General features: G+C 39.6%; 1 protein-coding gene across 3 annotated transcripts in view; it reads right to left on the bottom strand.

Moving 5' to 3' along the window:
* The window catches only part of UNC5C (unc-5 netrin receptor C), a 360,161-nt gene that overhangs the window by 71,618 nt on the left and 262,272 nt on the right, over positions 1–26,271 (bottom strand). For all 3 annotated transcript variants that reach the window (XM_039241298.1, XM_039241299.1, XM_039241300.1), the window contains exons 5-6: positions 4,705–4,885; positions 994–1,161 (exon numbers count right to left, since the gene is read on the bottom strand). In XM_039241298.1, the coding sequence (XP_039097229.1) occupies positions 994–1,161; positions 4,705–4,885 (349 nt within the window). The remainder of the gene's footprint in view (positions 1–993; positions 1,162–4,704; positions 4,886–26,271) is intronic.

The raw sequence follows: 26,271 nt of genomic DNA, 5'->3' as shown, positions 1-26,271 counted from the left end.
TTCGATATTTGACAGTGGACACTTGGGAGTATAAAATATAGATTATATTTTTCTCTCCAGTTCATTTCTACAACCCATCTCTGAGAAAGTTTCTTTAAGGGATGAACATGACAAAAGGTAGGCAAAATAAGGGAAGTAAGGAGATCGTTTCTAAATCATGAAGGCACACAAAAAATAATAAAATTAAATAAAATAAAAAATGAAATTGGCAAATAACAGCTACCCTAAGGAATGCACTAAATTTATGGATTATTTCAAAATAATTTTAGCTTAAGTTTTCAGTATATTATGTAATTAAACATTTTTAGTTGATTTTGGTTTTGATTTTGGCAATATTAACTTCAATTTGCCTAAGGATAAGAGCTGGTGACAATATGAGACAGCATCAAAAGGTGGTCAGAAGCAGAGGGATGCAATCTTTCTATAGGTACCACTGCAAATAACTCACAGAAGTTTGCAGATAATAAAGAGCTCGCTATCTTTTATTTTCAAAACCCATTAGCCCATGTGTCACAAAGTGCTGTCTTCCTTTTAATTCTTTCCAAATGTTTTATTTTCCCTTGCCCAGAACCTGCCACCAAATATCAAATATTTCAGCCTAAAACATATTCTAAATTTTAATTCCAATAATTTTCATGGCTGTCTGAAGATCAAGAGTTGTTATTCCTAAAATGTGTGGCTTTCAATGCTGTTCAAATCCCTTGAATTATAGAACCTAAAATCTTGGCTCCAGCAGTTTCATCGAGTAAGAGAGAGGGATTATGTCCATAAGTGTTTAATCTCCTGTTTTATCCTATTTTGCATGTTTGGCTAATAAAGTTAAGTGCTGTTTGGGGGCAAATGCTTGATTTCTCAGCAGTGTAGGCATTGAACGGTATGATGGATATAAATAAGGTTTATCACATATTCAGGTCAATAGGGCTTTGTTTGTATCTCCTAAAGCCATCCTAGAACGGGAGGATACGTTTGGAATGCAAACACTGTCTTACTTACCTGGGCATAAGGTGGTACAGGCAATTTTCTGCACACTCTGCCCTTCACAGAAGGCACCACCATTGAGTGGTGCTGGGTTGGTACAGGTCCTTGTGCGTTTCTGATACCCTCGTCCACAGCGGCTATTACACACAGACCACTCTGTCCAGGTGGACCAGCCACCATTTACTGGAAGAAGGTAAATATAAAATTGAATTACATGTTTGTTCATATGCACAGACACAGAAACCGTGCACAATACATAGACAAAAACTCATCTGCTAAGTGACCATAAAAAAATCTAAAATTCCAAAGCTAGAAGAGACGTTCGGCATCATTTCACTCAGTTTTACTGCAACACTGAAGAATCTAAGCATAGAGATAAATAAAATGAATTACCAAAATGTACTCACCGACTCAGAAGAGTAAATAGAACCGTGTTCTATTTTTCTTGGCTACTTAAAAAATACATTCCCCTTACCTAGTCAAGCTTTAAAAATTATTTTTGACAGCTTATCTCAATAATAAATGTTTACATCCTTATGCCAAGGCTGCAGGTGGATCTGAAGCATGAGAACTGAAAAAAATCATGCATCTCTTTCTTAATAGCAGATGATTATTTTTCTTCAGCACATGTAAACCTTACAACCTTTTCAGAACTTTTGGTCAGTTTCATTAACTAATGCAGTGAATCTGGTTAAAAAATAAAGTCTTATATTGCTAGGTTTTAAACTAATCGAGTAGCTATTTGACTGGATTGGCAATTAGTTTATGTAATTGAAATGGACATCTATTCTGTGTGTAAAAGCCAATTATGGTGTTTGATGGAGAGTTCAGTGTAGGTGTGGTTATAAAATCTACATTCTATCACTCTGTTCACTAGTTACTGCCGGAGATCTCCTTCTAGAAAACATTCTAATATATTTTAGGACTTCTAGATTAAATTATTGTAATTAAGCATTTTCTATCAAAAATCATTTGCTGGTCGTTAAAACCTGACATAACTAGTATAAGTGTCTGCCTCCTTATCATAAAGATCAGCTGGACACTCAGATAGCACACACCTTATTTGTATACATCACATGCCAGACATCTCCTCTTCTAGAAATCTATGCAATGCAATGGGAAAAATTATGAATATGTTATACATACAGACACAGACAAAAGAAGTTTTCATTGCAGAGTTACTTTCTCTATAAAGATAAATAATTGTAAACAACTATAGTGTTCAACGATAGGAAAATGGTAAAGTAAATGTATGTTCATGCAATTGACACCTAGGCAACCATTAAAAATGGTGCTATAGAAATCTATTTAATAATACACAAATCCTTGAACATCATGTTTTAAGTAAAAATATATATAATATCCCTTACTTTAAAATCTTATCCAGGCATGAAAATACCAGTAGTATATGTATCAATCTTTTTAAAAGCTATTTCTGGATGACAAGGTGACAGGATTATTGGCATTTTCTTCTTTGACCTTTTCTGTTTCCTAAATTTCCTATAACAGATATATATTTGCAATCTAAAAATGATACTAACAAAAATAAATATAAATTTTTAAATATTTATATAAGTACAACAGACTCAAAAATGAAATACTCATTAGATGTATATGTTTTGGTATAAACTTCTGGCAAGCCTAATCTATGAGCCTTGGACGACTTACTTTATGAGGCCATGGAAAGGACAAACGGATGGTTGACAGGCTGTGCTTCAGTTAGTGTTCCAAAAAGCAACTTAACTTGCTCAGCTTTACAAAACCCAATGTCATGGAAGTGTCGGTTTAAACTGCTTACTAGCATACTGGCGAGCCAATATTTGGGGTTATAGCATCCATATACTGCTCTGATAGGATTTTAGTGAGAAATGAATAATCATAAGCTTCTAGGAAAAAAAAGGAACGTAAAAGCCCTAGACTTATTCTCTCATTTTACAGAGAAAGACATGAGGGTTCTTAGCATCCTGGTCAAGTGACCAACTGAAGGTCAGTTACTAGAACCAGTCCTAGAGCACAAGACTCTTGACCCCAAAGGTCCAATGGTGTTTTTTGAACTCAAAATGCCTACATTCCTTTGGTTTGATTCTGTCTGAAAACGTTAGCTTGCATTTATAGATACTGAAAGCCTGCTACATACAGGCGAAAAGATTTGCATGTATGTTAAACATCTATACAATACATATATAGTCCATCTTTTATTAGTTAATCCATGATTCCTACATGCTGGGATGTGTGCCATTCTCTTTTGTGCTTCAAATGCTGTTAATCAAGTTGTTCAGTCAGTTTAGAAAAAGACAAAAAGTAGGAATCATTTCACTGTGACTGAAGAGAGGCAACTACTTACAATTTAACATAGCCATTATCTTGACGAGGAAATTAAACCTCAGAGTATTCAGAGGATTAAAAAATTGTATGTATCTGTCTTGGAATGAAAAGGAGAGATTTAAAGCGTCACAATATTCAGCCTCTGGAACCTCACGTGGTTTCCGTTTCTCATACCTCCCCACAGCATGAGGACATCCATCCAATGGCACTATCTGCACTACGTACCAGGAGCCAGATACCTGCCAATGGCTGATCTTCCTTCGCAGTCATCTAGACACAAAGGCCCCTGGAATGTCCTTTTGCACTGATACAGCCACGAAAAGCCTCCTTAAGTTCTAAGTAGTGGTGACGACACAGGCATCTCATTTAAGAGGGCGTATACCCTCAAAATGCTTCCCAGGGTTGTTCAGTTTCCTCTGACACAATAAATCACCAAGACTGTGAGGACCTACTGTCTGTCCAACACTGTGAGAAATACATTAATACTCAGAGCAGTCTCGCAGTCTATAGTGGAGCTTAACGCACAGCTGGGGAGATGAAACTCCCCATAAAATGACTGGAAGACAACTGAGTGCTATACCGCAAGGAGAAAAGCATCAGACACTACAGCAAAATTGGGTGCAAAACGGTTGAGTATTTCTAGAGAAATATTAGGTTCAATTGGATATGAGCTGGACTAGAAAGGGCGAGAGAACAGAAGGGAAGCTTCCCGAAGAAGTCATTATGTTGAAACTTGCTGTGGTTAGGAGTAGGGCCACAGCATAGCAGTGCTCACCTTCACTCTAAGTACCCCCCACAGAGCGTGAAAAGCGAGTTCCAGGAAGTCAACATTGTTCTGATGTGTCTGGGGAACAGGTCTGCTCCAGTTTACCTGACTGAGTGTCCAAAGCTGACTGCGTGTCAGCAGGCTGACATAAGCATCTTCATTTCCAAACTCACTCTTGATCTGGGTGGTCCGGGTATGGACGAGGGGGCACACTTCGATGGGTGGGAGAATCTGCTGGCTGTGATGCAGGTACTCAGGTAGATTTCCTTCACTTTCCCATAAGCTGACTGACCAAGAGCTAGGAATTCCCAAGTTCTAGTCTTTTTATGCCTGTCAGGGAAGCAGTTAAACCTCACTGCTGAAGCCGGAAGCTGGCAGTGGTGACTTAAAATGGGTGATGGGCACTGAGGAGGGCATTTGCTGGGCTGAGCACTGGGTGTTCTACGTAAGCGATGAATCACGGGAATCTGCTCTCAAAGTCAAGAGCACTCTGTATACAATGTATGTCAGCTAACTTGACAATGAATTATATCAAAAAAAGAAAAAAGAAAAGGGGCCTCTCGCTTGATAATTTAAATTAAAATGAGAAACTGTAGTTTGACATGAACTAGAATGAGACTCCACAGCTCACTCACCATAGACTATGACAGTTGCAGTCGTGCTTTTCCTCTTGGCAACAATGTTTTTGGCAACACAAGTATAGTTTGCAGTATCTGAGAGGCGGGCCTGCTTTATGATGAGGTTGTGATCAATAGTAATATAAAAATTCCGGTCTTCAACAGGATCAATTATGTCTTCATTTTTCAACCATTCCACCTAAAGACGCACAACAGAAATAGGTAAGTCCCCAGGACGGACCCCTCGATGGCTGTCTGTCCTAACCTGTGTTTTAGAATTTATATGACATGGCTCCATACTATGAATTCAGCAATCAGGGAGGTAGTAACTTTCTGAGGTCAAGTGAAGTATCACTCACCTGCCAAACATGCTGATTCTGTCTGTGCTACATTATTCTCAAATGTCAATGAACCAATTGGGAAATACAGTGTTCAAATTGTTTTCGCTTTGCCCTGCAGGCAGGAACAGGGAATATGCACTGCCAAGTTCAGAACCCAATCAAAAATAATGGGCTAAGCGTTTCAAACTGAACTCAAACCTTTTGCTATTTGATTTGTTTACTCTTGGCAACTTACTTGCTGCTTTTCACAAAAGAATATAAAGACTTAAAAAAGCTCAAAAGGCATCTTCGACATCATGTAGCTCTAATAAACCAACATTTGGATGATTTACATGTAACCTTGCTGAAACATATGGATTAAATTTCCCCAAAAATGCACTTACTTTAAAATGTAGCAAACACATATTTGGAGATGCGTTTAAGCCAACATACTTAGGGGAGAAAACGTTTCTTATCAACTTTCAATATAATCCAAATAGAGTATATATCATACTCAAAGCTCTCCTTTTCTATATCACTAGCAACAAATCTTTGACTCTTGGTTTGCTTCTGGGGAACCTGACCTAAGACATGACTGTTCAAAACTACTGGACTACTTTTTCCATGCATATCACATCAATTTAGTAAAAGCAATATTATCCTTACAGAATGAAAGGAGGGAGATATATCTGTATAAATTGTCCTTATGGTGGATAAACTATTTCTTGTTCTATAAATTGCTGTTGCTGCTGCTTTTTTCTTCTATGCAAAGGTTTTTCCATAAAGCAAAAACAATACTGATATTTGCCACACTTAAACTTTTCTTTTGCACGGCTGTGTGGATATGGATACAACTAATCTTTAGTGGTGGACAGTCAATACTGTTGCTATTTTCAAAGTCTGAAGGAGTATCTCCAGCATCATAAGGGGTCTGGAAATTAATCTCTAAATCTGCCATTGGGCTTGACTTCGTACAGCTCTAAATTACATCCAACAGAGGGACTCTAAAATAATGCTCCTCTAATCCTTAGAAGAGAGACCATGTTTTAAAGGGGGGAAACATTTAAAAACCAACAACAATCCTGAAATAAACATTTGAGGATGTAGATAAGATCAGCTATTTGCTGTGATACAAATTTTGAAATGGCAAAAGCCTCTTGGCATTTATACTATGGTAGAGATAAATAGAATTGAGTCCATCTGAAATGGTGAAGTTTTAAAACATGCATTTTGTTTTCAAATACAGACACCACATTCAGTCAGGGCCATGCCTGGATATATCTGACCTGATATACTCTCTTGACTTGGATTTTCTCAAAATCTGGCCCTATGTGTACAGTGGTATGATCTGGCTAGAAGTCCAAGGGGGAAGGTAGCAAAATTCATACTGCTACAAATTATGATAATTACTATTAATTATCATCAATGATAATTGAAAGCAGACGTTAATTTTCTAATCTAATCTTTACCTAGGCCATTCTACTCTATGCCATTCTAAAGAGAGCTTTCCACTGATAGAAGGCACTGTTGGGCTCTCCTAAGTTGATCTTGGATCCCTCCTATGAGAGAAGAGCGAGAGCGAGAGAGAGCACAGGCTCTCAGTGCTTTTCTTTCAAGGACCCATAATTGCTACTCTTTCTTTGAAAGATGGCTCTGACATTCTTGGACTCTGCCTGGAAGTACCTAGGGGTTCACAGCTCCCCTGTCCCACAACCTCCCCCTTAGCCACTGTCTCATAGGTGTGGAGATATGCTTTGTGTCCCATTGGGGTCAGAATCTGAGCTGCTACTCTCCAGAGTTCCCCATAAGATTAAGCTGAAGCTGCCCCTTAAGATCTTGCCGGCCATCTCTATACACGCTTCTCATTTTCTCTGCTGGTGACTCCACCCAGCTATAAGGTTCTCTCTTCTATGAATGCTCCCATTAAAACAAAACAAAACAAAACAAAACAAAACAAAACAATTCTGCATTCAAATCTTGGCCTCATGGTTGGCTTCTGGAGAATCGACTGTTCTCATGGGAGAATCCATGACTGTTCAAAACTCTGGTTTCTTTTGTTTAAATCACTTCTGTTAACAACAGTGAGGTTATCCTGATCATGAGTGACATAAAGACATCCCAAGGGATGCTGCAAACCACATGTATATTTGCAAGTTTATTACATGGAAGAAAAAGAGCAATCTGCACAGTTGACAAGATATGAAAAGACTTCTGTGATAACTGGGTAAACCATCTTTACTTTCAAATACATCACTCTGCATTTTTCTCAAGTCTCTTGCTAGTGCTGGAGCAGTGAGTATGACCTGGGCTTTGACGGCCCCTGAGGAACCCGGAATGTACTGGAGAGGCCCCCAGGGCCCTGTGGAGGTCCCTGCCCTCCTCTGCAACTCTGGCTTTAACTGGAGAAGCTCTGCTTTGATCTGTTCTCCTGTTTTTCATGCTGGGCTCCCTTGTAATGCCTTGTTTAAAGAAACAGAGGGTTCACTCCTGCTAGAAAATAGCTGTAGAAGTGAAAAGGCGAGCCATGGGCTCCTCTGGCTTCTGGTAACTTGCCTACCACCCCACCCCCACCCCCAACCCCCACCATTCCCTACATTCCAGCACTCCAGCACTTGCAGCTGCCATAATGTCCTGCTTTGAGCCCATATCCCTACATAAGCTCAGGTCATCACTCACCTCTTGCACTAGAATCCTCACAATGCTAGGCACCCATCCCCCACCCTGCAAAAGTCTCACCCTCTACCAAGTTGCTTTGGAATGCAGCAGCAAAAGAATTTCGACTCTTTTTAGATTGTTTTCTACTTTTTTCTAACTAAAACTTAGCTCTTTATGATGCTTCTGCCCCCCCACCCCCACCCCCGGAGTTCTCTCGAGTGACGGATGTTTGAGTTCCTAAATCCAACACGCAACGGGCCTGGGAGTCAGGAAGTGCCCTCCTGGTTCTGCATTGTGTTTTCTGGACCATTCTCTCTGAACACCGAACACCGCTGCTTTGAATCCCATGCCATCAGATTATGTCACCCGACTTCTTTATTTTCTTTCTTTCTTTTTTAATGTTTTATTTATTTCTAAGAGAGAGAGAGAGACAGTGTGAGCAGGGGAGGGTCAGAGAGAGAAGGAGTCACAGACTCTGAAACAGGCTCCAGGCTCTGAGCTGGCAGTCAGCACAGCGCCCGACACGGGGCTCGAACCCACGAACCGCGAGATCATGACCTAAGTGAAAGTCAGATGCTTAACCGACTAAGCCACCCAGGCACCCCATATATTTTCTGTACTCATCTAAAGACCTCTGGGCTCACAGTCATTTTATGCAGCACATTTTCTGTCATGTTTCTGATGATTTTAATAACCACAAACATAACACTTTCCACATTTTGGCCTCTCAATTACATGAGCTTCCTTCCCGCCATGATCTTGGTCTCTAAGATGCCCACACTTGTAGGCCAGAGACTTTCAATCCTGTTGAAATTCAATACGGTTTCACCGTAGAATAATTTGGGCATTTGTAATATATCAATTTTACAACCAATCCAGAGAAATTAAATCTAACCCAAAGAAAATCTGATTCACTGGGCAAGACTGGTCTAGAATCTGTATTTTCAAAACTCCTCAAGGGGTTGTGATTTACTGCTAGGGTGAGAGGTACCACTCTAGAAGACTGTCTTTCAAATGAGATCCCTGGACAAGAAGCACCTACGTCACCCATCACCCGGGAGGCTGATAGAAATGCAGAATCTCAGGTCTGCCTACACAGACTTACTGAGTCAATACGTGCATATGAATAAGAAATTCAAGGACTTATATGCACACTGAAGTCAGAGTACCACTGGCCAGCTCTTGTCCTTACCACTGATTATTAACCACAACCCTTCTAAGGCTCCAATTCAGTTTCTTTTATTATATTCTCCATCTTTCTGACTTACTCCCTCTTGGACTCCTATTTTGACAAACTTTCACCAGGACCTACAGTCTAACAAATGTACCCATCTTGGCTGTCACCCATCTCATGTTCCCTCTTCTCTCTTCACCACTTTTAAATCTCACTGGCCACCTTACCAACAATCCCTTGCATTAGATCCTCAGCCATCCCACCCCTCTCCTTCCCTAAGGCGTTCACTTGGCCACTCTTCCCCGACACCACCTTCACAGACTTGTGGAGGAATATGGCCGCACACAGCCACACTGAGTGGGCTTATCTGAAATTCATGATAACAGAACTCAAACGGGCCCTTAATTCTGCCAAAAAATCGTACTATATTTTCATCATCTGTTCGCTGTCCCATCCTCCCAGACAGCTATTTCACACTTTCTCCCCTCTCCTTAAACACCACCTCCCTCTCTATCCTCACTTTCAGCTGATGACCACGACTTCTACTTCACTGAAAAAAGTGACAATCACGAGACAGCTTCCATAGCTTCCAATATTCATCCTGTTCTGCACCCTCTCTCTTGTTACTGGGTCAGCTCTCCGTGTTCCCACCTGTCACCTCTCATTTGTACTCTGCTTTCCATTCCCTCATGCCTGGTCAAGGGCAGGCCCCAGCAATTCTCCTCTCTGTCTCTTAAATCATTAATATTCCCTCTACGGGAACCATTTCCATCAGCATACAGACATACACGAGACATACACGTATTTTTCACAACTTAGAGCCCTTCCCACTCGTGTCTGCCTGGAGTCACCCCAAGTCTTCGGTCACCTTACAAAATGCCTCCGAATACTCACTTATAATCGCTCTCTCCATTTCCTGTCCTTTCATCTCTGCTGTATCTATTCTAATGCACATTCACCTCCACCATCTCTTTTTTATTTTATTTTTTAAAATTTTATTTAATATTTTATTTATTTTTGAAAGAGAGAGAGAGACAGCATGAGCAGGGGAGGGTCAGAGAAGAGGGAGACACAGAATCCGAAGAGAGACTCTAAGCTCGGATTTGTCAGCACAGAGCCCCATGCGGAGCTCGAACCCACAAACCATGAGATCATGACCTGAGCCGAAGTCAGATGCTCAATTGACTGAGCCACCCAGGAGCCCCTCACCTCCACCATCTTGAGGGTATTGCTCTTTTCAAAGTCACCAATTACTTTCATTTTGTTAGATATACTGGTAAGGTGACTCAGCAGCAGGTCTGACCCAATTGGTTTCTCCCTCTTCCTCACTTGCTTACTCAGCCAGGGCACTTTCCTGATTTTTGTCTCATCTTACTCCATCCCCTACAGCTTCCTGGAGTGAAGGTCTGTTCCCCTGTGGAGGCTCTGTTCTTGGACCTCGTCTTTTTTTCTGTCTTCTGTTTATATTCACTTCCTTAGTGAGCTCATCCAGTCTCATGTAGAGGTCTTCTAAATTTATCTCCGGTCTGGACCCCAGCCTTGAACTCCAGACTCATATATCCAAGTGACTCCTTTCAACTGCACTGGGTTGTCTGATAACAACCTCCTGAACTGCACTTCCAACCCTGCTCCTTCCACAGCCTTGCCCATCTTAGTTAATGCCAACTCTCTCCTTCCAGTTACTTAAACAAAAGCTTCAGACTTGGCCTTGACTCCTCTCTACCTCTCTCTTTGCCCACTGGAAGTCAGGGCAGCATATCGGGATCTGATCACTTCTTGTCCCCTAACCAGCACCCTCTTCCAGTTCAAGCCTTCATCATTTCCTTCTTAGATTACTGCAATAACTTCCTGTTTTATCTTTGCTTTTCACCTTGGCCATCAACACTCTATGCTCAACACAACAGAGTGATCCTGAAACCCTGTCGGATCTTGCTACACCTAATCTCCAACCCTACAATGGCTCCTATCTTGCTTGCTGTCAAAACCAAAGTCCTTATAAGGACCCACAGGGCCCAGCATCACCAGGACTCCTGACCTCTCTTGAGATCACCTTGCTCACTTTCTCTTCTTCTTCTTTTTTTTTTAATGTTTTATTTATTTCTAGGAGAGAGAGAGACAGCGTGAGCAGGGGAGGGTCAGAGAGAGAGGGAGTCACAGACTGAAGCAGGCTCCAGGCTCTGAGCTGGCAGTCAGCACAGCGCCTGACACGGGGCCCGAACCCACGAACCGCGAGATCATGACCTAAGCGAAAGTCGGATGCTTAACCAACTAAGCCACCCAGGCGCCCCTTTTCTTTCTCTTCTTCTTTTATCTCTGTAGCACACTGGCTCTTCTGCTGGTCCTCATGCACATCAGTGGCACTCCTGCTTTGGGGATTTTTGAGTCTGCTGGTCAATCTGTTTAAATTCAACTTTCCCTTCACCAGGTATCTGCATAATCTGCTCCTTTCCCTTATTTAGTTTTTCAGAGGTCACCTTCTCAGTGAGTCATTTCCTAATCAACTTTTTTCTTTTTAATTTTTTAAATGTTTATTTTTGAAAGAGAGGGGCCAGAGGGGCAGAGAGAAAGGGAGACACAGAATTTGAAGCAGGTTCCAGGCTCTGAGCTGTTAGCACAGAGCCTGATGTGGGGCTTGAACCCACAGACCGTGAGATCATGACCTGAGCTGAACTTGGCTGCTTAATCAATGGAGCCACCCAGGTGCCCCTCCTGATGAACTTTTAAAACGGCAACATCTCTCTGTGTCTGCACTCCCAATCTCTCCCCTCTTTTCTTTATTTTCTCCATGGCACTTCTCACCATCTCATATAGTCTCTATTTCATGTAGTAGTTGTCTCCTCCACCAGAACTTAAGCTCCACAAATTTTGACCTGATTTTTGATCACTGTTATATTCCTGTGGCCTTAAACAGCATATAGTGGGTGCTTGATTAGTATTTGCTGGATGTATGAACAAAACCAAGACATGTAGTGGGATGAAATCTGTTATACACAGTTTTAGATCTCTATAGGGTAGAAAAATTAAATCTTTTTTTTTTTTTAATATTTTTTTTTATTTATTTCTAGGAGAGAGAGGGAGAGAGAGACAGTGTGAGCAGGGGAGGGTCAGAGAGAGGGAGACACAGACTCTGAAACAGGCTCCAGGCTCCGAGCCGGCAGTCAGCACAGAGCCCGACGCGGGGCTCGAACCCACGAACCGCCAGATCATGACCTAAGTGAAAGTCAGACCTTTACCGACTGAGCCACCCAGGCGCCCCACAGAAAAATTAATCTTAAATATATTCAATGAGTGCCATTAAGTTTTTTAAGTTTATCTCTTTTTATTTATTTATTTAGAGAGTGAGCAAGTGAGGAGGGAAGAGGCGAAGGGAGAGGGAGAGAGAGAATCTCAAGCAGGCTCTGCACTGTCAGAGGCTTGAACTCATGAACTGTGAGATCATGACCTGAGCCAAAATCAAGAGGTGGATGCTCAACCGACTTAGCCACTCAGACACCTGTGAATGATAGCCATTTGAAACATTCCTTCTAACTAAATTCTGTTGGGATTAAGAACACAAATTTCTACTCCCTAAGGTGAAATCCTACAAAGCTGTCCTGGCCTCTAAGTGGACTCACTGGAGAAGTCCGAAGATATAAGAAGACCTCTAGAATTATGCTAGGGGACCCCCGGTGTCTCATTATCATTTATGAGACTACAAGTGTCCAGTGACCAGTATGTTTTTACTAAAGCATCTTTGAAAGTGGCATACTCCTGTAATCCACATTTCACTTGTGTGTCGGCTGCAGAATTAAAAGAGAGTATTTGAGTAATCACTGCATACTTTCATCTGGGTGATCATAGTAAACCTGAGCTTAAAATACAACTTCCCAAGAACTTTAATTTTCAATAAACCAAGAGGTAGGTGCCTTGTTTTTTTTTTTTTTTTTTTCAATTCTATCCCACAAACACTGAGTACCTACATACTAGGCATGGTGGAAAGTGCTGGGGGATAAAGGGACAAGTCAGGTAAGTGTTTTCAACGTGTGAGAATAATTCTGTTTATCATGAAAGAGGCTGTCTGAATCAGCAAGATATATCAATATAAATCTTTATAAATCTACCTTTATATTAGCAAAATATATCCTTCTCATAAATTATCTCTATAACCCACCACCACCAGATAAAGTGACAGCCTTCACCTGAAGTAATTTCACGGTGAGCCTCCTTACATACATGTGAGATCCCAAGAACAGTACACATCTTTGGTTGTGCTAGAAATTTACTGTATTGAATAGTAATTAATTGTATCGTTGCAATGCTATTTATTTGTAAGCTAATTTTGGTTAATCAGGAGGCAGTACTTGGGCCTGGCCTCTGAATTCCATTCCCATTTTGCTCATTTCAATGCTTCTTGTTGATTTCACTCTGAGATGTGGCTTCCTCCCACCCCTCCCATTTAGCAAACCATCTGATTTATACATGGGAGAAGTCTTTCTGAGTTAGAAGTTATTTTTAGCTATGTATAAAACATTCAAGAAGAGAGAAAAATAGGTTGTAGTTCAGAAAACAATAAAAGGCTTTGCCCGTAAACCATAACTTGTCTTCAGGGCTGCAGTGAGGCAAAGTATTGTTTCTGTCCTTGTGACTCAGTAACTGCAGTCTTTTCAATAATTTGGGGCACATTTGAAGCAAGAGACTCAAGGGTTTATAAAGAAATAGGAATTTATTAACAGGTAATAAAAAGAGTTACAAGGCAATGTTAGGATGTCCTATTTGCATATTCTGTTGTTATGTTTCGTGTTGATTAATCCCATTGTGTGCAACTGAAAAGAAGCAGTTTCTAAAGTACCAGCAGAAAGGGTTGCTCTCAAACCAGACTGAGTGGGTTCAAAATCAAACTCTGTCACTTCCACGTCTCTCTTAAGTTCCTTCTCTTCTATGTGCCTCAGGGTTCTCGTTTATATGATGAGGATAATCCTTGAATGCATTCCATAAGGTTTGTAAAGATCAAATGAGTTAATAGGGGCGCCTGGGTGGCTCAGTTGATTAAGCATTGGACTCTGGATTTCAGCTCAGGTCATGATCTCATGGTTCATGACATCCAGCCTGTGTCAGGCTCTGTGATGACAACACAGAGCCTGCTTGGAATTCTCTCTCTCCCTCTCTCTATCCCTCCCCTGCTAGCGCATGTGCACATGCTCTCTCTCTGTCTTTCTCTCTCAAAATAAATAAACCTAAAAAAATGAGTTAATACATAATTTACATAGTATCTGACATAGTAAATCTTCTTAAATTATTATTAATATCAATAAAGGATACACTTATAGGAGATAAGACAAACCCCAAACTGCTCTAAAAATACAGCAGAGAAATGGTGTTAATTTAAAAACAAAGAAAAAAATGTCTTGATGTCTGAATTCCTTTGGCTTTTTCTGACATTTCTTATTGAGACAGAGTCAACTCACCATTAGATTACAACTCTTTAAGATTGTACTAGAAATATATAAATGATTAAGTATTAAATTGGCCAATCTAGTTTGTATGCTAGACTTAAATACATATTTCCATTTAAACCTGTGAATCCATAACTCTAGAGATGTCATTAGCATTCATGTGCTTCAGAGAAAGTATAACATGGCATTTTCATCAGTCTGTACAAATAGTATTTTCTAATTCTTTTAAATTATAAGCAAATCATCACACTACATTAATTTTTTAAAGGTATAAGTAGACTAGATTTTTGATAAAAGACACAATAATGAGAAATACATTATTGTGCTTAGTAATAAGGTATAAATCACAGACAATTTATATATTACTATTACTTTTACCTAGACCCAGACCATCCACATTTTTATAGTTTTGGTTTTTCCTTTGAGTTTCCCAGTGTTGTTTCCCTATTACTTCAAGTTACTCATCATCACTTACTCTTTTTTTTTTAACACTCAAAATGTTTATCATCTGGTTTTGAGCCACAATAACAGCTCAATATAGTACATTATACACAGAGAAAAGACAAAGAATAGTTTAACACCAGTTTTATGAAACTAAGTGGCTCCAAATAAACAACTAGCCATTCAGTCAGGTTTCAAGTTTTTGTCTTGAGTATTCATATTCTAAAAGAGTAAAGCGATTCTTAAAGAGTCTAAGGAAATAAATGATTTGTCAGGCAAATGCTTATTTTATTTGAACAATTTGTCCCTCACAACGTGAAAACAGTTTCACACGGCTTACTTAATGAAACAGGCTTTTTTTGGCAACACTCTTATTTTCTCTCAGAACCCCATGCTATCCATTCTATCCTCTCTTTTTACCAATAAGATATGTTCTTGTTTTTGCTGTCCAGACCCTTGCTCTCAAAAGTGCATCCCAAATTTTTGGCAGTGCCTTGGAATGTCTTTGGGAAGGGCTAGTTTGTAATCCCACCATTAGAAGATTCTCTGTACTTGAAAATGACCTGAGAAATAACACCTTGATCTAAACCATATAAAGTATTATAAAATTTGGCATATCAACTAAGTGAAAACTCTTTCCAGTTCAGATAAAGAAGAGTTTGAAGGCACATGAATTTCAAACTGGTATTCAAGTAACCAGCAATATGCAAAATTTTCTAAGGGTTACACAAACAAAAACATATTTAAGAGAATCTGTATTTGTATCTTTTTTAAAAAGTTTATTTATTTGAGGGGTGGAGGGGCAGAGAGAATGGGAGAGAGGGAGACATAGAGAGAGAGAGAGAGAGAGAGAGAGAGAGAGAGAATCCCAAGCAGGCTCTGTACTGTCAGTGCAGAGCCCAATGTGGGGATGGAACTTATGGATCATAAGATCATGACCTGAGTGGAAACCAAGAGTTGGACATTTAACCAACTGAGCCACCCAGGCAGCCCTGTATTTATATCTTTAACTTCCATATGAACTTCATCCTAAAACTCATTGAGCTGAAAACTTGTTCCCTGCTTTTCTTTTTTTCTTTCTTTCTTTCTCTTTCTTTCTTTCTTTCTTTTTTTCTTTCTTTCTTTCTTTCTTTTTCTTTTCTTTCTTCTTTCTTTCTTTCTTTCTTTCACACTTATTTATTTTTGAAAGACAGAAACAGAGCATGAGTGGGGAAAGGGCATAGAGTGGGAGAGACACAGAATCCTAAGCAGATTCCAGGCTCTGAGCTGTCAGCACAGAGCCCAATGTGAGGCTTGAACCCACAAACCATGAGATCATGAACCCAAGCTGATGTCGGATGCTTAACCGACTGAGCCACCCAGGCTCCCCAAGTCCTCTGCTTTTCAAAATGAAGGTGTCTCTTTCATCCCAATCCTACCATGAGTTGTCAGAGGGTGTAAAAGCCTCCAGGGTGGCACAAGTTAGGTGCAAACTACTTGGGAAGATCAGTGTGGTATTTTAGAGAGTAAGAAACTAAAATCACAGGGTAACAAATCCATTTGCAAATCAGGTAATTACAATTCTTGGCATTCATCAAAATTGAAGGAAGGGAACCTAATATGCCAGCTAATGGGTCACTGAACCTAGTAGCCAATAATAGAGCACTATCTGATTTAGTGTCTTTACTAGTTTAAAAGCCTTTTATAAATTACAATTCAAATTTAATAAACAAAAGGAACATCTGGTGCAAAATGAAAGATATTTTAAAATCATTTTAACATGCACATTCTTTTACCTAACTGCATCATTCCATCAGATTCCATCCTAGAGACACCTTCTATGTGCACATCCAGATGCTATGACTCACCTGTGTTAAATCTAACTGAACACTCTGGGGTTTGTTATCTTCTTAGGCAACATGTTCCATGGCAAGGACGCTGAACAACGTGAGATCGTTCTGTAAAGAACAATCCTCATATTGGGAGACCTTGTTCAGCATTCAATCAAGAAAAGACAAACAAAAATAAGGTCCTCTTACTCTAGTAAAAAACGTTAGCAAATAGGAAAACGAGCAAGTTTATCCAGAAGGTGTTCGTACCATTTGCAAGACTAGTCCCAACTCTGCCTCGCTGAATCCTGTGCTCCGAAATGGCATTCCCTGGTCACTTTGCCCACCTCTTAGACTTTTTGAGGCCCAAGGTCATCAACATATTACTCCATATTTTTGTGATCTTCCTTAATTTAAGCAGATGACCTATGTATGTCTTTCTTCTTTCTTCTTCTAAGATTCTCCTATCTTCTTTCTTTCCTTCCTTCCTTCCCTTCTTTCCTCCCTCTCTTCCTCTCTTTTTTTCTTTCTTTTTTAATAGACTGAATACTCCCAAAGATAGAAACTCTTCTCAAAGCTCTTCCTTTTTTCTGTCAGGTCACCCACAAACATGCACATGTCTCCAGTCCATCCTGAAAACAAACCAACAGTGAAATGACTCTAGGACATACCTGCTCTTCCCAGCTATTCTTCCACATTCTCTTTCCCTTTGTGCCTAAACTGTCTTCAGCTATGCATCTGTCCACTGACCCCTCACTTTAGTGCCTGTCTGCATTCATGCTTAGGGACCCAACTGCATTTTCAGAGGCAACCAGCAGCCGCCCTAACTGCCCAATCCAATGCACTGTCTTGCCCTCTGCCACGTTCATGCCACGTAATTATCTCTTCTTTCTCAAACCTCTTTCCCTGGTCCTGTTATTTCATCCACTATGTTTCACATAGTCCTCCACAGGGCTCTCTCTTTCATTTTCCGTCTTTAAATTTTATGGTGGCGATGCTCAGCTTTGCACATCAGTATCACCTGGCGATGTTTTAAGACCTGCTTCTGTCTGGGCCCCACCTGCAGAGGTTCTGATTGCACTGGGCTAGTGAGAGGCTGAAGCACTGGTAGTTCTCAAAGCTCCTCAGGTGATGTTAATGTGCAACCAGGTTTGCAAACACCTGTCTTATATATGCACTGGTGATCTCATTCATTCTCGTGGCTGTTCATTCAAAAATCAATTCCTTCAGACCCAGTTTTCAGTAGCTCCATTCATATTTTCAATTATTTTCTTGATAACTCCATCTGAATGCTTAACAAATAAGCAAAACAGAACATGTGCTGAATTGGTCTCAGTATCACCTCACATCATCCCTCTCTCTACAAACTTGGTCTTCCTGGTTTTCTTTTTAATTATGGAGTCATTATCCTCTTCACCCTAAACTCAAAGCTTACAGTAGTTCTAATGGCTTTTTTCAAAACCATCCTATGAAGTTACAGACGGTACCTAAACTGCTTTTCAAACCTGGCCCCTCTCCTCTATCCTTACTCTTAAGTAGTGCGATGCTATGTTAAGGCCAACAATTCTTACTAAAAAAATTAATCTTAAAATCAACAGCTTCAGTTAAAATGTTCTCCACTTTGTCATTGTTTCCAGGTTAAAATGCAAACTGCATACGAAATCTTTTATAAGCTGTCTTCAATTACTGCTCTAGTTTCACCTTGATCACCTAATCCTACTCTCCAGGCATACTGAACTTCCTGAAGTTTCCTTAGCATGTGATCATCATGAACATGGTCACTCGCTGTATTTTGTCCTTCTACCCAGAATGCCTTTCTCCACTCTACCCAAAATGTTTTTCTCATCCATTTCTGCTGACAGAATTCTACTCGTTCTTTAATATTCACCTCAGAAGACACTTTCATCCTGAAGCCCTTTTTGTCTGTCTTCCTTTTATGTGCACCTGTAGCAATCTTTTCAAGCCATTTATCATCCTGTACTGTTAATGGTCTGTGTAAAGTTCATGCCTGGGAGTTCTTGAGGGCATGATTACTCATATGTATAAGGTATCTCCAATACTGATATATTTTGAACATTTCTGAATATATATGTTTAATTTTGTGTTCATAGTATCTAGTACAGTACCCTAGCAGAGAAGTTCAAAATGTATTTATTGTTTATCCAGTGAATATTTGTTGAGTATCTACTATGTGACCTCACTATTTCTGGTATGTGGGATGCATTAATAAACCAAAAAAACAAAGTCTACCCTCCAAGTGATTCCCAAGAAAGAATACAATATATAAACAAATAAATACAACTGGATAGTTTCAGTGGTCCTTAGGGCTGGGCTGGGGGTGTGGGAAGGAACAAACAAATGAGTGCTATACAGTGTTTTAGATTAAGAGACAGAAAACATATTCTGTGAAGGGACATACACTAAGGTATTTTAGGCTCTGTGGGCCAAGGTCTCTACACTGTTGACATAGACAACATGTAAATGAGCATGTAAATAAGAACTTTATTTACAGAAACAGATGGTGGGCTGTATTTGGCCTGCAGGCTATAGTTTGCTGACTCTTTCATTTTAGATGATTGGAAGGCCTCTCGGTAGAGCTGACTAAATCCTAGAACATGAATATCTAGAAAGAGCCAATCATCCTGAGCCAGGATGTTCCAGGCAGAGGGAAGAGCAATGACAAAAGTCATTCTTTGTGGGGGCACCTGGATGGCTCAGTTGGTTTAGCGTCCGACTTCAGCTCAAACCCATGATCTCACAGTTCGTGGGTTTGAGCCCTGCGTCGGGCTCTGCACTGACAGCCAGCTCAGAGCCTGGAGCCTGTTTCAGATTCTGTGTGTCCCTCTGTTTCTGAACCTCCCCTGCTCACGCTCTCTCTTTCTTTCTCTCTCTCTCTCAGAAATAAATAAACATTTAAAAAAATTTTTTTAAGTCATTCTTTGTGGAGCAGACATAAGGCCTTCATGGCTGAAGTGTGCTGAAACAAAAGAAAGAATGAGTATATGAACAGAGGCATGAATGTGGGCCCACACAGAAAGTAAAACTACTACTGGAAGTGGTAAATTTTGGTAAAGAAGCATTCCCTTAATTGAGCTATGTAGCCACATTCAGAGAGATGAAACAAGGATATGATTGCACAGGAAAATAAAAGTCAGTAGGATCTACCTAAAACTAGAGTTTATGCATTGAGTATCCATTGAATAGCAACAATACATGGAGGATTATTGAAGGTGCTAGAAATTAGACAAAATGTTGAACAAGTAGGACTTTTACAGTTTCAGATAATCACAATGTTGGATTCTATTGCTTCTTAGCAATGCATATACATATTTGATTTCTAGAAGCTTAAATATGACTCCGAAGGACTGAGAAGTACTGCTTGTCACAGAACTAAGAGCAGTATTGTGATAAACCAAAAAAAAAAAAAAAAAAGTGACCTGGGAATGTATATATAGAGAGAAGATACCAATTAATTTTATTTTAGGAGAATGGTTTGGGAAAACATTTTTGAATTTCACCAAATAAAATATATTTAGAAATCATTGAGATATTCTTAAAAAATGGACCAGAAGTTTGAGTTTAATTTCTCTTTTACATTCTAAAATTTTCATTTTTTTGGTGAAGTGTGTGTAGATAACAATAACAAACAATGCAAAGCAACATGCTTATTCCACCTTTGGAAAACTGATGAGATGATGAAATCCTTTTTAAATAAGTGACTTTTCCCCAAAAGTTATCTTCAGATATTACCAGATTAGCTCATGGAAAACAATCGAATAAGCCTACACATAACTTGTGTCATTTTAACGAACTAAATTTCCAAAACATACAGTCAATGAAATGAGTTTTTGTCATAGGAAAAGATATGGACTTTGGAGCCGCCAGACTTGATTCTGTAGCCAGGCCCTCTCACTTGCCAAGCTCGCAGCCTTGTGCAGGCTGGAAGCTCCCAGAAGCTCGATCCTCACGTGTATAGAGGGAAGGACCTTCCTCCCAGGGCTGTGGGAGGATTTAATGAGATATGGAAGGGAGAGCACCTGGAACTGGGAGGCAGTCAATAAATTTAATTTAATTGCTTCTTCACTGAGTTTACCCCAAACAGGACTATATCTGTGTAAATGTATTTTAAATGTTGATGAATCCGTGTTCCTTTCTCTACTAAAAAGGACATATCTTTAGGGGCATCTGGGTGGCTCAGTGGGTTAAGCATCCAACTTTGGCTCAGGTCATAATCTTGCAGTTTGTGGGTTCAAGCTCTGCCTCGGGCTTTGTACTGACAGCTCAGAAACAACTCAGAGCCTGGAGCCTGCTTCTGATTCTGTGTCTCCATTTCGTTCTGCCACCTCCCCCCCCCAAAAATAAATAAATATTAATTTTCTTTTAAAGGACATATCTTCATATTCATAATATTAATCAGGAAGAAAACCTGGGAGAAATCTTTTAATTTTCCACTGCATAGGGCTATTGGTATTGGTTTATGAGTCTTCATTAATAAAACTCTCCCAGTGAGGAAATTTTCCCCTTACTTACAGTCTCAATCCTTCCTAGTGTATGTACCAGGAGAGAGGCCATATTTCTAGCCCTTCTATATGAGAACTGGTTCCCAGCTCTTCTAGAGGATAAAATGTCTAGAAATCCTTCCAACAGTTAGATTTCTCAGTTCTACCGACGCCTTCAGCCTGGCAGAGAGTTCTCAAAACCCTAACATGATTTTATTAATGAAGATGAGTGATTCCCAATTTGATTATAAGTTTCAGGACTGGAGCATATTGACCCCATATTGTGTGTTCCCAGAAAAGACGTATAAAACTGCCATCCCTTCCTGTGTGTGGTGTGATTTAGGAATCAACTTTTTTTTTATGGCTCCTAGATGCATGGTTTTATAGCTTTACTGTTACTGATGTTTTATAAAACTCAGAACTATTGGCAATATAAGTGCTGTGAGGGGGGAGAAAAGGTTTTGCAGCAAAACTGGAGATCATTTTTCAACGGCTCAGGCTTCTGCAACCTTTTCTGAACAGCCATTTCAGCATTCAACCTCGTGTTTCAAATCTCTCCCCTAAAAACTTTATTCTTCAGTTTAAATTTAAGTTTTGATTTATATCATCAGCAAAGACAGAGAAAAGTGGATTAACCTTCCCAATAGATTATCCACCTATAACTCATAATTAAATATGGGATAAATTATAATCTCCAGTCTAATCTTGATTTCCCACACTCATTTCCTCACCTTTATTCACCCCCCTCCCTCTTTCTAAATAAGCAGCATGAAAGCTAAGCTACCCAGACAGATCCCCAAACTTCTCATGTTGAGAGTATACAAAGGGGGGGACACATTTACATAAAACAATTATTTTCCAAACATTATTTATCTTTGGTAATGTTTTTCATGGTTTACTACTAAAACTGTGTAAAACGTACCTACGTTCATATTTTACTATTAAAAAAATAAACACAAATATTTGGGCAAAATGGTGTAATAAAAATAAATCAACAGCTGTATCCTCCTCCCTATTGCCTTGTCCCTTCCTCCAAACCCCTGGGCAGAAAGAATATATCTGAGGATGATGCACACATCAGAGGCTTTTTAGGAAGGTCTGGCACTAACTAATATTAGCAATCACCACTATTTCCAAATAGATTAAATGTTTTCTCTCAGTCACTCCTCTGTTTTGTTTAAGCAAATCAGTGCCTCAGGAAGGAAAAAAAATTACAACCTAAATTCCTTTCTTAGTTTCCAACCATTTTAAAAAGAGAAATAGTGACAATATATTTGAACCCACAGTAATATAGACCTTATCACAACAACGATGATGTTTTACCTTTAGATCATAAAAGTACACAGTTCGATATTACTTAACATTAGGAACCTGAGTGGTATTCGCTAAAGTGTATACACTTTATATTCTAAACTAAACAAAAAGCTCTGTGTAACAGCGTATCTAGAATATGCTCTGACTACCTTCAGGAAGACTAATGGATTGGTTTCATATGTCTCTTCTCCATACTGCCAGAATCAACACAAGGGCAGAGGCATTGCTTGCAATAAGAAATAATTTGGCTATAACTCCATCTCTGTAAAACCATGCCAAGTATGCAGCCCAAGTGCCAGCAGAGCAACAATAGAAGCAAAAGAAATGTTTCCATGAATCAGAAAGCTCCAAAGTTAAGGTACGTGGAGACATATAAGCAGATAACAAATTATCAGTCTGATGGCGATTTACATAGCTTCACAACAGCTTCAACACAATCCTATGGGCTGAGTTTTGTGACTTCTTTCAGTGTGAGCTTTTATATCAATAAAGCTAAATCCTTTTTGAGCGTTTTAAATACTTCTACTTAAGAAATTGTTTCTTTTTGTAAGTTACACTTAAAATGTAAAATGACATACCTGCATTTTACCAAATAGGGCAATAAAATGAAAGAAAAAAAAAGGAAGGAAGAATCACTTGTTTACAGAGATCTTTTTGGAGATAGTTGAATTTTGATCAGAAAATTGCTAACAATGAAAGGTGCTCAGCTTTTCCCCAAGAAGCTATTGGCACCCTTTGTCCGTTAGATACACGGACTTGTTCACAATGTGATTGGTTAAGAAATCGTCTAATCATATATGTCAATAATAAAGAACAAAGCACCTTGCAGTTTTCTCTCCTACTCCCCTGTGAAAGACAGATGTGTTGTGTCTAATTATTCACTGATTGGTATCGGGAGAAACATTAACATAATTGGCACATTTGTTCTAATTAACGGAGAGAAACTGCCACATGCCACCCAACATGAAAAGTGACTCCAGCAACCATTAGCTGGAAAAACCCTCATCTATCAGAAAGGTTACTCTGTTGAACTCAAACTGGGGTCCCTCAAGTCAGAACATGGAGACTGGAAATGACACAACAGAGTTGAGAAGAGTGTACACCTGAGAGAATGGAGATTCAGCCTGGAGTCGCTGGATGCAGGTCCATTAATCAAACAAATGGGAAAAGCAATTATGGGGTGATTATCAAATGCACACTGAGCCAAGTCAAGCTTCTAGAAGGAGCATTGGCTAGAAGCTGGGAGTCTGCCAAGTTTCACTGACTGGTTTAGAAGTGACAAGTTTGAAGGTTTTCCTGTATTTGTTTGCTTTCACCTTGCTCTTTAGACCAGTGGTTCTCCAACTTTGTTGGGTCGCAGAATCACCTGGGGAGCTATTAAAAATCTTGACAGGCAGGCTAGACAGTGTACCAATTCCCAGGTGACCCCAAAGTGCATCCTCGTTTGAGAACCAGTACCGCAGACTGGTTCTAATGTTCCTGCTAAAATGCAGATTCGGATAAAGTGGCCTGGGGTAGGTCTTGAAATTCTGCCTTTCTATGAAGTTCCCAAGTCATGTCAATACAGATAATCTATGCATCACACTTTGAATAGTAAAGCCTAGAAGATTCTAAAGGATGACTATAGCTAACAGCCTGCTGGCGACTTTCACCACGTAGAGTTTGGCTCCAATTGCTCCAACATTTGCAATCTCAGAATTACTTTCTTCTGATTTCTTACCCTGGCAACACTTCCTCACCATCTCTTGTAGGTACTTCATATGACTAAGAACATCTTCATTATAGAATGCAAACAAATGGTCTTTCTCCATAATAGCTGTGCACAAAAAGTGCCTTAAAATACAAAAAGCAAGAGGCCATCAGAGGAAAAAAATGGTGTAAAAGGACAAGAGCTTTCTCCCTCCACCCCACACCTCCCCCACAGCTATTGTGGAGACATTGCTCCAGAAGTTTTCTCTTGTCAAGAATAGAAGGCTACTTTGTTTATGCATTCATTTGCTTGTCAGATTTGCAATCAAATAAGATACTTATTCACTTCTATGTTGACTACTGTCCACAATATTCTATACCTTGTGAAAGTATGCTGTTTTTATGCCTTAAAAAGTGCTGATCTTCAAGCATGTTGAAATTATATCTTTAGACAATTGTAAAAAAAAAAAAAAAAAACCCAAAGAATAAAAAAAAAAACAAGTGGAAAATGTAGTGGCATTTTGCTCAGCTGTAACTTCTACAAAGGGAAGGAATTTGCTAAGAAAGGAATTTGTCTTCCTATTGAGGAAACACTCCCTTAATTGCACATATGTCTGGCTTATTGCTTTTGAGAGCCGAATGTACACAGACCATACTGTGGAGGCAAACTTGTCTTGAAATCTGAAAACTTCCATTCCTAAAGCCTAAGTTCAACTATGAGAAGATAAAAGCACATTGACCTAATGAATTATTAAATCAACTAATAGCAACGACAACCTAAAATGTCCAGAGTAGAATGACTATATGTAATATCTTCCAATGGAGCAAAATGGCACTGAAATGTCCTTAAATTCAGGGCAAAGCAACTATACCTTGACTAGTCTATGGTTAGTTCCTAATGAATCTTTACTACAAATTTGCCTTTCAGGATAAGGAACTCTCAGTATTTCTTATTAACTAAGTAAGAGTGGGACTCTTGCTAAGTCTGGCCACCTTTAAAAAGTTTGGACTTTTGGGGTGCCTGGGTGGCTCAGTCCGTTAAGCGTCTGACTTCGGCTCAGGTCATGATCTCATAGTTTGTGGGTTCAAGCCCTGTGTTGGGCTCTGTGCTGACAGCTCGAAGCCTGGAGCCTGCTTGGGACTCTGTCTCCCTCTCTGCCCCTCCCCCATTTGTGTTCTTGCTCTGCTCTCTCTCTCTCAAAAATAAATAATAAGCATTTAAAAATTTAAAAAAAAAAGGAAGCACTGTCTTTCTGCTCTCTAGGATGGTCATTTTGTCACCCCCAGTGAATTTACAGGAAATAGTGCCTACAGGCATACGGAGAGAATCATTGAAAGAAGCTCCAAAACAAGAGAACTTACTGAAGAAACAGATCTACTTTTCTTATGAAATAAGGTAACAGAAATAAAAGATCATCTTGTCCTGTGGTTAAAGATAGAGTCTAGGTCATTGTCTGTTGCCACTAAGAAAGAGACTGTGTTTGAAAACAGGGGCACCTACGCCTGGAAGATTTTACTTTCTCCTGAAAGACCAAATATTTTATAGATTTTATTCATTTAATAAGAGCAAATTTAAAAATCATGTTCAGAATTTTTTATTCCCCCCCAAAAGAATTTTTTATTCGTATAGAAATTAAAATAATGTTCCTTTATTTTTCCATCTCCCTCCATCTTTTACTTCTACCCTAAGACAAGCAACCATTTTCTTTTGCTTACGTTCAGGCAAGGTCTGCTAAATGGATCCCTGCTTCCATTCTGACATCACCAAAGTCTATTTTCCATGCAGTAGCAAGAATGATCTTTGGAAAGCATGTATACTACAACTTGACAATTCCTTACTTAAAATCTCCAGTGGTTTTTCATGCATTCAGAGATTGGTCTAAACTACTTACCATTCTATAATTTCACATACTTGTCCTCCAGTAAGTCCACAAAGCCCTCCTCAGGGCTTTACTGTGTCTCTGAGACAGTGGCCTCTTTTTTCTAAATTTATTTTTTTAATGTTTATTTAATTTCGAGAAAGAGAGAGACAGAGATTGAGCGGGGAGGCACAGAGAAAGAGGGAGACACAGAATCCGAAGCAGGCTCCAAGTTCTGAGCTGTCAGCATGAAGCCCAATGCAAGGCTTGAACTCATGAACTGTGAGATCATGACCTGAGCTGAAGTTGGACGCTTAACCAACTGTGCCACCCAGGCACCCCTACTCTTTTTACATGTAAAGCCACATCAACTCCTTCTGAGGGTATTTTGCTC

Source organism: Hyaena hyaena, unplaced genomic scaffold, assembly GCF_003009895.1.
Source record: "Hyaena hyaena isolate Hyena2069 unplaced genomic scaffold, ASM300989v1 scaffold_191, whole genome shotgun sequence".
Taxonomy (NCBI): Eukaryota; Metazoa; Chordata; class Mammalia; order Carnivora; family Hyaenidae; genus Hyaena; species Hyaena hyaena.
The sequence above is the reverse complement of the archived record's forward strand: the minus strand, read 5'-3'. Positions and strand labels throughout refer to the sequence as shown.